This window comes from Rhinopithecus roxellana, chromosome 13 (assembly GCF_007565055.1).
Source record: "Rhinopithecus roxellana isolate Shanxi Qingling chromosome 13, ASM756505v1, whole genome shotgun sequence".
NCBI lineage: Eukaryota > Metazoa > Chordata > Mammalia > Primates > Cercopithecidae > Rhinopithecus > Rhinopithecus roxellana.
This window is the reverse complement of record NC_044561.1, coordinates 107,189,361-107,201,805: the sequence shown is the minus strand read 5'-3', so window position 1 is coordinate 107,201,805 and position 12,445 is coordinate 107,189,361. Positions and strand designations below refer to the sequence as shown.

Sequence of the window (12,445 nt, the reverse complement as noted above, 5' to 3'; positions counted from 1 at the left end):
AGTCCATCCAAGCTTCACGATAGAACAAACCTTTAAGACAGTCATAGACCCAGCTCCTCATTGTGCCAAAGGGAAATTGAGGCCGGAGGAGAGAATAGAACTTAACTAGCCAAACTCAAGAAAACCAACAGGGGATCCAGAAAACCAAGCTTATGTTATGGGTGGGGTCCATGTTTGCTGAACCCAAGGTGGCAGATGCTGGATTTCTCAGACAATTCTCAGGTTCTTTCCCTTATAGGAGAGCCAGATCACATCAAGCCCCAGGAAAGGTTTTCTCTGAGTTCAACTTTCCAGGTCTCAATCTCCAACCTGATTCCTCTGCCAGAGGCAGTGGAATATGAAGCAATGGAAAGAGCATATCAGCTGGGTGCAGTGGCTCAGGCCGGTAACTCCAGCACATTGTGTTGCTGAGGCAGGAGGATCACTTAAGCCCAGGAGATCATGACCAGCCTGGGCAACATAGTGAGACATGGTCTCTATAAAAAATTTTAAAATTACCCAGGCGTCGTGGTGTGCCTGTAGTCCTAGCTACTCAGGAGGTTGAGATGGGAGGACTGCCTAAGCCAGGGAGGTCAAGGCTACAGTAAGCATGATTGTGCCACTGCACTATAGCCTGGGTGACAGAGTGAGACCATTATCTCACACACACGTGTGCACGCACACACACACACACACATAAACACACACACTAAATAAAAAGAAAAAAGGAACAAGCATAGCATTGGAGCTAGGAAGACCTGGGTTTGAGTACCAACTGTGCCATTTGCCTTGAACAAGCTGCTTCCCACTCTGAGCCTTGGTTGGTTCCCTCCTTAAAATGGAAATAATGTTAGTGCCTACATCTTAGGGTGCCCATAAGGATTTGATGAGATGATGTAGGAAGTTGCCCTGATCAGAGCATGCACTGAATGTGGATTTTCCATTTCCCCTTCCCAGCCTGGGTTGTCTCAACAATGCTAGTACCTTAAGTGCTCTGGATTCCCCTTGTCTCTCTGTACCACAGTTTCTGGACCTATCAAATATGTGTGATAACAGTAGCCACCGTGAGGACTAAATGAATTAATTAATGTTAGTGTTATGCATCAGCTATTGCTTTGATGTCTAAACATCTAGTAATAGAATAGGAAGAGAAGGTTGCTGCTGCCAAGAAGTTTGGGGCTGGATGAGACCATCAGGAGTCATGGATAGTATCCTGGCCTATGGGAGAACTGAAAGGAGACACATGACAGGCCAGGAATATGGACATCTGGTCACCTGTTTCTGCTCTGCTCTGCTGATAGCCTGCAGTGTGACTCTGGGCAAGCCACAGCCCTCTTGAGCCTTAGTTTTCTCAAATGGCAGAGGAAACTGAAGACCAGTGTTCTGAGTTCAAGTCCTGGCCCTGCCCTTGACTTGCCATGTGAACCTGAATGGGTCTCTTTGCCTCTCAGTGCTTCAGTTTCCCCATCTGGCGAGGGGGTTCAGCGCAGTGGTATCAGTGTGTGTGATGGTGGGATGTGGAGATGGGATGTGAAGGTGCCTTGACTCCTACCCTGCCATCGGTCACTTCCTGTCCTTTCAGGCCACCTGGTTCTTAGTCCCCCACCGCCGCACACAGGCCCTGCCCTCATCAGTGCTCTCAACATCCTGGAGGGCTTCAATCTCACCAGCCTGGTGTCCCGAGAACAGGCTCTTCACTGGGTGGCAGAGGTAAGGCTGGCCCCTCTGCCTTTCCCTGGATTTAGGGATATTAGGAGTGGGGAGATTGGGTACTGCCATAGGGCAGGACTAAATCACCTCCAAGTTTTCTCACACACGAAAATCCACTGGGTGTGGGTGCTGGGAGGGGTCTGGCAGCCTCTTCCATATCCCCTCTGTATTTTCAGACCCTGAAGATTGCGTTAGCCCTGGCCAGCAGACTGGGAGATCCCATCTATGATTCTACCATCACTGAGAGCATGGATGACATGCTCAGGTGGGTCTTGGGCAGGACCTGGGGACTGCAGAGGCAGTGGTGGGTGTGGGGAAAGGGTCAGTTGAAAAGCAGCTGGTGTAGCAATAAAGGCCTGAAATCCTAAGTCAATTTCAGCTCAGCTCCAACTCACAACATGACACTGGGTCCCCTCCATACACCTCACCTTTCCTATCCGCACAGTGAGTTGGCCTACTTCATGTGGCTCTTAAATTTTTTTGAGGCTAGCGTAGCACCTATAGGAGTCCATCTGCTCCTCCTTTTGAGTAGGAAAAGAAAGCTCAATACCAAACAAAGGCCGGGTGCAGTGGCTCACGCCTGTAATCCCAGTACTTTGGGAGGCCAAGGCGGATGGATCACCTGAGGTCAGGAGTTTGAGACCAGCCTGACCAACATAGTGAAACCCTGTCTCTGCTACAAAAATTAGCCGGGCGTGGTGGCCCATGCCTGTAGTCGCAGCTACTTGGGAGGCTGAGGCAGGAGAATCACTTGAACCTGGGAAGCAGAGGTTGCAGTGAGCTGAGATAGCACCACTGTGCTCCAGCCTGGCTGACAGCAAAGTCTGTCTCATGAAAAAAAAAAAAAAGGCCAGGCGCGGTGGCTCAAGCCTGTAATCCCAGCACTTTGGGAGGCCGAGACGGGCGGATCATGAGGTCAGGAGATCGAGACCATCCTGGCTAACACGGTGAAACCCCGTCTCTACTAAAAACACAAAAAACTAGCCAGGCAAGGTGGTGGGCACCTGTAGTCCCAGCTACTCGGGAGGCTGAGGCAGAATGGCGTAAAACCCGGGAGGCGGAGCTTGCAGTGAGCTGAGATCCGGCCACTGCACTCCAGCCTGGGCGACAGAGCGAGACTCCATCTCAGAAAAAAAAAAAAAAAGATCCTCATATACAAAATCCTCCCCCAACTAAACTCTTAATAAAACTTTAGACTACAAACATTAGTCTAAATGAATCCAGTTTGTCAATTCAAAACAAATATTTTCTGATCATCCATTATGCACCAGGCACTTTTATAGAAAGGATTAAGAAGTAAAGTCAGATAACTAAAAGGCTCTTGATTTAAACATTAAATAAATTAAAAGTTGGTTCCAGAAAAGAATCTAAATAATACCTAAATAAATTCATTCAACAGCTATTTTCTGGGTATTTCTTTTTTTTTTTTTTTTTTTTTTGAGACAGAGTCTGGCTCTGTCGCCCAGGCTGGAGTGCGGTGGCCGGATCTCAGCTCACTGCAAGCTCCGCCCCCCGGGTTTATGCCATTCTCCTGCCTCAGCCTCCCAAGTAGCTGGGACTACAGGCGCCCGCCTCGTCGCCCGGCTAGTTTTTTGTATTCTTTAGTAGAGACGGGGTTTCACCGTATTAGCCAGGGTGGTCTCGATCTCCTGACCTTGTGATCCGCCCGTCTCGGCCTCCCAAAGTGCTGGGATTACAGGCTTGAGCCACCGCGCCCGGCCTTTCTGGGTATTTCTTATGTGCAATTAATGAGCTTCTGCACTTATAGTTCTAGTAGTCCAGTGAGGGAGGTAGATTTCATCAAATAATTACACAAACACCACAAAAGTGAGGTAGGTGAGGTGTATAGAGAGCCTGTTGTTTGCTCATCTCCCACCCCTTGTCTTTTCAGCAAGGTGGAGGCCGCCTACCTCCGGGGCCATATCAATGACTCCCAGGCAGCCCCTGCCCCACTCCTGCCTGTCTATGAACTAGACGGAGCGCCCACGGCTGCCCAGGTGCTGATCATGGGACCTGATGACTTCATTGTGGCCATGGTTAGGTATGCCAGCTCAGACTCAGAACCTGGAACAAGGGATCCTCTGAACCAAGAGGGGGTGGGGGCTGGGTAGAGGTGAAGGGCTCACCTGACTCCACCTTGGCCCCCAGCTCCCTGAACCAGCCCTTTGGCAGCGGCCTTATCACCCCCTCGGGGATCCTGCTCAACAGCCAGATGCTAGACTTCTCCTGGCCCAACCGGACAGCTAACCACTCTGCACCCAGCCTGGTAAGATTTGCTTCCCCGCTTCCCTGGGGACCCTAAAGCCTATAGGTAGGAGGTGCAGTGGCATGGCTGCCCCTTTCTCCCGAATCTTCTAGTATAAGGAAGCCTAAAGAAGAAGTTCACCTCATCCCTAGCCCTGCTAAGTCTGGGACATGGAGCCTGGTGGGTCTGAAGAACTCTTGTCCCATTCTGTCACTGTCTTAACTGTGTGACCTCGTGAAGATCTTGCCCTCTCTGGGCAATTTCTTCACCTGTAGAATGAGGGTTTTGGCTCCGATTTGATGTTTTGGGCACTTTCCAGCACTAGTGGTCTGTGACGATGTGAGCTTGAGCTGATGGGGCTCAGCCCTATGTCTGGGGACCAAAGAGGGACCCAAGGAGGAAGGATTTAATAATTTTTATCCAGTTAAAAGCACTCTTACGCCCCACAATCTGGGGTCCCAGCAGGGCAAAGACATATAGAGATGATCAGGGTGGGGTTATCCTCTTCTTCCCCATTGCCATCTTTCTTGGCTTGATCCTTTCTCCTGTGATCCATAGCAGCCTCATAGCTCAGTGGATCCACTTATACCCCATCCACCCTACCCATCCAGGCACCCTACCCATTTCACAGACAGCAAACTGTTGTCTGGGAAGGGACCAGTCTCCCAGGAAAACTGGGCCTGTGGAAGATGTGGAAGAGGGAGAGCAGTTGGAAGGGTTGTGGAGTGGCCCTTTCCTGGTCTTGTCCTACCCCACCTCCCCATTGTGGTCTCTGTCTTCTAACAACAGGAGAACTCAGTGCAGCCAGGGAAGCGGCCACTCTCTTTCCTGCTGCCCACAGTGGTCCGACCCGCGGAGGGGCTCTGTGGAACCTACCTCTCTCTGGGGGCCAATGGAGCTGCCCGGGGCCTCAGTGGCCTGACCCAGGTGAGGTTTATGCCATGGTTGGCCTTTTTCAGCCGGGAGCCAAACTGTGGCCTAGACTGCAGATGCCTGTCATATCTGTGGCTTGTTTCCATTCCTCATGAAGCAAACATGGGCTGAGGCTGCTTTGTGCCAGGTGCATCCTGGGCAACGTGGACACGGGCTGCTCTGAGTTTCTTAGTGAAAATGGAATCCCAGTGCTTCCTGTCTTTCCCGGTTGCAGGCGAAATGGCAGGGTCAGAAGATTGAAAAGTGGGGTTAGCATCTAGGTGGCCTAGGTTCTGTTAACCTTAAGTCCCATTATACCTCTACCCAGCATCTGAATAGACAACCAGGCCTCTTTAGGGTGGGATTTGAAAGGAAGGGCCTGCTTCTCTCCAGAACATCTCAGAATGGCTCCTTGAATGTCTTGAGAACCTGATATATATGCTAGGCACCTATTCTGGTAGGTGGTGAGTTAACGATCTTGAGTTCTGGAATCAGACACTCCTGGGTTCCAGCCCAAGTGCTACCAATTTGTAACCATGTGATGCTGGAACATTCACTTAACAACTCTGAACCTCAGTCTCCTCATCTTTAAAATGGAAGTAATAACATAGCTAACATTTGAAGAGTTCGTAGTAAGTGCTGGGCACTGTGTTATGTGTGTTAACCATTTTAACCTTCCCAGTTCTGGGGAGAATCCTTATTTCTATTTTATAGATAAGGAAACTGAAGCCCAGAGAGGTTAAGACATTAGGTCAAGTACTTTCAGCTAGAAAGAGTGGGGAGGCAGTTTGGTTCCAGAGCCTATGCACACCCCTAACCACTAAGTTAAAGGCACCCATTGTGCCCTAGACCACCCCTAGCTATTAACCTTGCCCTATCCAGAGAGAAAAAAAGGGAGCCCTGGGTTAGATAAAGGAGACTTGGTTCTAGTGGTGTATCTTCCCTGGCTTCCTCTAAACTCTGGAGTAAGTCATTTCTCTTGCTGGCCTTCACTTTCCCTCTCTGTGAAATGGGAACAGTCATCACAGGCCTGCCTGTCTTCCAGGGCTGTTAGGAGGCTCAGATGACACCCAGTGTAAGAGTTCTGAAGACTAAGGAGCCTGGACCAAGGGTGGGAGTTGAGGAATCCAGACCATCACCCTGGGACAGCCCTGAGTTTTCTGTTCCTTGGCTACCACAGGTTCTGCTGAATGTCCTGACCTTGAACCGGAACCTGAGTGACAGCCTGGCCCGCGGCCGCCTGCACCCAGACCTGCAGTCCAACCTCCTGCAGGTGGACAGTGAGTGCAGAGGAGAGATCTCGTGGGGTGGGCACAGGGACCAGTAGAGAAAGGACTCCTCCCAAGGGTGCCTATGCCTCAACCAGCACCAACTGCCAGTGAAGTTTGGTTTTATTTGGCAGATTCCTATTGGAGCAGTGGACGATCTGGGGATTGGAACCAGTCTTGCCATTTCCTGGTTGTGTGGCCTTGGGAAATCCGTCTCAACTCTGAGCCTCAGTTTTCTCATTTGTAAAATAAGACACAGTTGTTCATTCTTCAAACCTTCATTTACAAACAGTTTGTATTGAACACCTACTGTTTTCTAGGCATCATCCTAGGTGCTGGGGAGACTGCATTTACAGGCAAACAGGAAAATGTCATCAAAGAAATATGAGACAAATAAGTGCTCTGCCAACAGTTAGAGCAGGGTGACATAATAGGACTGACTCAATGATCAAGCAAGACTTCTCTTTGGTGATATTTAAGCTGAGATCTAAAGAGTGAGAAAGAAACTGGGTGCAGTGGCTCAGACCTATAATCTCAGGCTGAGGTGGGAGGATCGCTTGAGGCCAGGAGTTCAAGAGCAGCCTGGGTAACATAGTGAGACCCCTGTCTCTATAAAATTTTTAAATTAGCCAGGCATGGTGCGTGCCTGTGGTTCTAGCTACTCGGGAGGCTGAAGCAGGAGAATTGCCTGAACCAGGGAGGCAGAGGTTACAGTGAGCCGAGATCACGCCACTGCCCTACAGCCTAGGTAACAGAGTGAGACCCTGTCTCCTAAAAAAAAAAAAGTAAGAGAGAGCCCACTGTACAAAGAACTGGTGCAGAGCTGTGTAGGTCAGGGGAGCAAGTACAAAGGACTCAGGGCAGGAATGGGCTTACTGGTTCGAGGAATAAAAAGGAGACCAAAGTAAGCAAGGATGAAATTAGATCAGAGAGGCCGGCAGGCAGGCGCCAGATCATGGACCTTATGGTGAGGAGATGGACTTTCACCTAAGGGCTTAATTTTGGCACAGCTGAATTTTATAAACAGGAAAGTGTGTGCACCTTTGAAGAGTTTTTATTATAACAATATATTAATATGACACTAGTCCAAAAGAATACAGAATTGATTGAGACGCAGTCCTTGCCTGTTCAATATTATTATCTCCATTCTATAGAGGAAGAAACTGAGGCTCACAGAAGTTATAAACTAGTCAAAGATCAACCACTAAGTGGCAGAACTTCAATTAGGACATACACCTGGCTGATACCAAAGACTCTATTCTTTACTGCACAGCTCTTGATATCTGCTGGACTGAATCACGTTAGAAGCAGAGACTGCGATCTTCAACAATCACATCCTGTAGTTAGCCAGCGACACTTGGATCCCAGCTGATAGATGACAAGGCCACGTCCTTGAAACTGAATTTTGGTCAACAAATATCTGCTGGTCTCTGTTGGACATGAGGCTCTCTGCTAAGTTATTTGGGCTCAGCCCAGTCCTCCCTTCAGGGCCTTAGTGTAAGATGGAGGCATAAGGAGTGGGGGCCTGGTGAAGGGAAAGTTCATCCACCTGAGGCCCTGGGGAGGCTGTATGGAGGAGGCAACAAGTAGCTGGGCCTTGAAGTATGAGTAGGAATTTGGCATGTGGAGGTAAAGGACATTCTGGACAGGAGGAACAGCCTAGGCAAAAACCAGAATGAATGACTCAGCAGTCGGGAGACTAGCTGTTGTTTCCCAGAGTTCTGAATTTACCCAGCACCTTTGTGACTTTTGCCACATTTGCACACCATCTAAACCATTATATACATAACATGTCTCTATAAATGAACTTCCTTTTTAGCCTAAATGTATTTTACTTTTTTTTTTTTTTTTTTGAGATAGAGTCTCACTCTGTCACCCAGGCTAGAGTACAGTGGTGCGATCTCAGCTCACTTCAACCTCCGCCTCCTGGGTTCAGGCGATTCTCATGCCTCAGCCTCCCTAGCAGCTGGGATTACAGGTGCATATGCCACCACAGCCGGCTAATTTTTGCATTTTTGTAGAGATGGGGTTTCCCCATGTTGGCCAGGCTGGTCTCGAACTCCTGACCTCAAGTAATCTACCTGCCTCCGCCTCCCAAAGTGCTAGATTTACAGGCGTGAGCCACCACGCCTGACCCTAAATGTATTTTTTAAATAGACCTTATATTATAATCACAAATGGAAAAATGACATCATTTGCCACAAATAGATGATAAATAGCTACCATCTATTTGTTAGCTACACAAATAGATACGTGTAGTTTTTAGTTAAATATTGTTGCCCATGGAAGGCTCTGAGACTGCTTTCTCCATTAAAGGAGATTAGGGGCCGGGCGCGGTGGCTCAAGCCTGTAATCCCAGCACTTTGGGAGGCCAAGACGGGCGGATCACGAGGTCAGGAGATCGAGACTATCCTGGCTAACAAGGTGAAACCCCGTCTCCACTAAAAAATACAAAAAACTAGCCCGGCGAGGTGGCGGGCGCCTGTGGTCCCAGCTACTCGGGAGGCTGAGGCAGGAGAATGGCGTAAACCCAGGAGGCGGAGCTTGCAGTGAGCTGAGATCCGGCCACTGCACTCCAGCCTGGGCGAGAGCGAGACTCCGTCTCAAAAAAAAAAAAGATTAGGAAGCGTTAGAGAGCAGACTGAAACTTGTTCCTTGCCATAATCAAAAGGATTGAAAGTGAACCACAAAGGACATAGATTTTCGATTCAGCGATTTAATGCTATTCAAGATTGGGTCTTCATCGCAAGAGCTGCCTAAAGCCTTCGTATTAGGGAAAGAAGAAGACTAGATCTTTATTGAGAAGCGTTATGATGTGGAATTACAGGGCTTATCACGGAGGTCAGCCTTAAGATTATCCAATTGAGAAGGGAAGACACATGACCTGATTTGTCTTATTTAGGGGAGGTAGATTGAGGGGAGGAGAATTTAAGTCAGGGACATATGAGAAGCAGCTGGGATATGGTCCAGGCAAGAGATGATGAGGGCCTGAACTTATCCAACAGGATGGGGATTTGTTCATCTATCTAGTAAGTATCTGCTCAATATTTACTATGTACTGACCCTGCACTGGGGATCAATAGCAAACAAGACAACGTTCCTACCTTCAAAAAGCTTATAATCTACTGGAGGGAGACACAGTAAATAAATAAACAGATACAGGTAGCAGTAAGTACTTTGGAAGAAAGCCAAACAAGGTAAAGATGGTAGGGACTGCTGTTTTAGGTAATGGTGGAGGAAATTCTTGAAGAGGTGCAAAGACTGGACTGAAGTCAGAGGGCCGGCAGTGTGACTTTCTAGGAGAGCATTCCAGACAGAAAGAACAGGAAGTACAAAGGCATTGAAGTAGAAATATGTTTGACCTTCTAAAGGGACAGCAAGGAGGCCAATATGGCTGGAATACAGTTAAGCAAGGAGAGGAATAGAAGGAAATGAGGGAAGGAATTTAGAGAGGGAGCAAGGTCCCAAACAATGTTGGGCTTACAGGCACCTTGGTAAGGACTTTGGATTTTATTCTAAAAGCCGTTGAAGCTGTTGGAGGGCTTTGAGCAGGGGAAGTGACAAGGTCTGACTAATGGTTTAAAAGGATCCCCTTGGCTGCTGTTTGAACAGCAGGGGCCGGCCTGGTGGCTCACGCCTGTAATCCAAGCACTTTGGGAGGCCGAGGTGGGCAGATCACCTGAGCTCGGGAGTTCGAGACCAGCCTGACCAACAAGAAGAAACCCCGTCTCTACTAAAAAAAAATAGAAAATTAGCCAGGCATGGTGGCTCATGCCTGTTATCCCAGCTACTGGGGAGGCTGAGGCAGGAGAATCGCTTGAACCCAGGAGGCAGAGGTTGCGGTGAGCCAAAATCGTGTCATTGCACTCCAGCCTGGGCAACAAGAGCAACACTCCGCCTCAAAAAAAAAAAAAAAAAAGGAAGGAAGGAAGGGAGGGAGGGAGGGCTGGAAGCAGGGAGACCAGTAAGGAAGGAAGAGAGGGCTGGAAGCAGGGAGACCAGTTAGTGGATTATGCAGGAATCCTGGCAAGTAATGATGGCAGCTTGACTTTGGCAGGTGAAGATGAAGATCCACAAAGCCTCTTTTTCTTTTTTTTGCTTCCTCCCTCCCTTCCTTCCGTTCTTTCCTTTTCTTTCTTTTTTTTTTTTTTTTTTTTGAGACAGGGTTTTGCTCTGTTGCCCATACTGGAGTGCAGTGGTGCAATCTCAGCTTACTTTACTGCAACTTGTGCCTCCCAGGGTCAAGCGATCCTCCCATCTTAGCCTTCTGAGTAGCTGGGACTACAGGCATGTACCACCAACCTTAGCTAATTTTTAAATTTTCTGCAGAGATGGGGTATTCTTATATTGCCCAGGCTAGTCTCAAACTCCTGGGCTCAAATGATCCTCCCAAAGTGCTGGGATTACAGGCATGAGCCACTGCACCTGGCCTGTCCTGTTTTCTTTTCTTTTCTTTCTTTTTTTTTTTTTTTGAGACGGAGTCTGGCTCTGTCACCCAGGCTGGAGTGCAGTGGCCGGATCTCAGCTCACTGCAAGCTCCGCCTCCTGGGCTTACGCCATTCTCCTGCCTCAGCCTCCTGAGTAGCTGGGACTACAGGCGCCCGCCACCTCGCCCAGCTAGTTTTTTGTATTTTTTAGTACAGACGGAGTTTCACCGTGTTAGCCAGGATGGTCTCGATCTCCTGACCTCGTGATCTGCCCGTCTCGGCCTCCCAAAGTGCTGGGATTACAGGCTTGAGCCACCGTGCCCGGCCTGTCCTGTTTTCAATATTAAGAATGACTGTATATTATTGATCACTTACTGTATGCAAGGTTCAGTGCTGTGTGTGCATTATCTCTGTTAGTCCCTGCAACTTCATGTTCTCATATAATTCCTATTTATACATGAGGAAACGGAGGCTCAGCAAGGTAAAGTGATTTGTCCAAGGTCATACAGCTCTGTGGTGGAGCAGCCAGGACGAGGACTCAGGTCTGACTGTAGGACTCTTGAACTAGTGCTCTGTACATTCTGAATGTGTGTATGTCGGGGATGGTTTTTCAGGTGAGTTCACAGAGGAAGAGATTGAGTTCCTGGAAGCCAGGGGTCACCACGTGGAGAAAGTAGATGTCTTATCCTGGGTCCATGGCAGCCGAAGGACCAACAACTTCATCATCGCTGTTAAGGACCCTCGGAGCCCAGATGCAGCTGGAGCCACCATCCTGTAGAGCAGCGGGGTGGGGTGGGGTCTCTGCTCCCCCACTTTGCATGTTCCCAGAGTCCCTCCTTCTCCCAGGTTTGGTCTCAGGGGGACCCCACGGATGCCCCAGATCAGGGGCCAGAGGGGATGCTTAGCAAACCCAATCCCAGAGTAACTGGAAAATTCTCCATCAGGAGGCCGCTGGTGGTGGTGGTGGTGGTGGTGATGGTGATGATGATGGTGATGATGATGGTGATGAGTGTCAGCATCCACAACCAGGCAGGCAGGACCTTGAGGAATCAGACTGTCTATGTGTCACCTCCCCTCCTTCAGCCATGCTGGCCCTGAGCTTAGGGATGTGCTTGCAAACCCTTCTCAAGGGTCTCACAACCCCAACGTCTTCAGACTGGCCTGACCTGGGCCTTGTCTTCTAATTCCTTTCTCCTATTCCCAGCCTCATTTCTTAAATGACTAGGAATTTTTTAATGGGCCGTTATAGGGAGGGGTTGCTCCTCTTTTCCCACCAGGTTGAGGTGGGAGCCTTGCATCTGGGGGTCTCCAGGGTATGGGGTAGGGGTGGGGGTGGGGACAAGCTCAGGGGCTTCCATTTGCAAAGGGGAATTAAAGAAAGAATGTTGCTTAACTATGGCTCTGGTTTAATTTATATTTAACTGGGTTGAGAGTGGGAGTGGGAGAGGAGACCTCGACTCACCCTGTCCCAGTAACCGACTCCAGAGTAACCTGGAGTCAACGTTGAAGGACTCATAATAATATCTGCTGTCCAGCTAAGACATGCACCAATAATAATAATAATTCATAACAACAGTAATAACTATAGTAGATAGCATCTAATCTTTATTACAAGCCTCACAAAGTAGGTACTAATATTATTGCCATTTTACAGATGGGAAACAGGCCAAAAGAGGTTAAGGGACTTGTCTAAGGTTCTTCATCTTCATCTATTAAATGGAAGAACTGGGGTTCATCTCAGCATGTCCAACCCCGGAATTTGTGCTCTTAACCAATTCCACACCTATTAGTTGAACTATTTGTTATAAAGTATATGTCATATAGTATATATCAGACAATAAGTACCTTTTATAGATAATATCATTCATGCCTCTGTCTACTTTGTACCTCCAGGTACTTTGTTA

The 12,445-nt window shown here is 48.6% G+C and overlaps 1 protein-coding gene across 4 annotated transcripts in view; it reads left to right on the top strand.

The window, feature by feature from the left end:
* The window catches only part of GGT7 (gamma-glutamyltransferase 7), a 30,083-nt gene extending 18,149 nt beyond the window's left edge, over positions 1-11,934 (top strand). For 2 of the 4 annotated variants that reach the window (XM_010386511.2, XM_030914033.1), the window contains 7 exons: positions 1,562-1,689; positions 1,866-1,954; positions 3,581-3,730; positions 3,838-3,955; positions 4,724-4,861; positions 6,027-6,126; positions 11,156-11,934. In XM_010386511.2, coding sequence (XP_010384813.1) covers positions 1,562-1,689; positions 1,866-1,954; positions 3,581-3,730; positions 3,838-3,955; positions 4,724-4,861; positions 6,027-6,126; positions 11,156-11,319 — 887 coding nt within the window. In that variant the 3' untranslated portion in view covers positions 11,320-11,934. Of the gene's footprint in view, positions 1-1,561; positions 1,690-1,865; positions 1,955-3,580; positions 3,731-3,837; positions 3,956-4,723; positions 4,862-6,026; positions 6,127-6,248; positions 6,692-11,155 lie in introns of those variants that run through there. The other 2 variants (XM_010386512.2, XM_030914032.1) reach the window with 2 other exon arrangements.
* Positions 11,935-12,445: the final 511 nt, after the last annotated feature.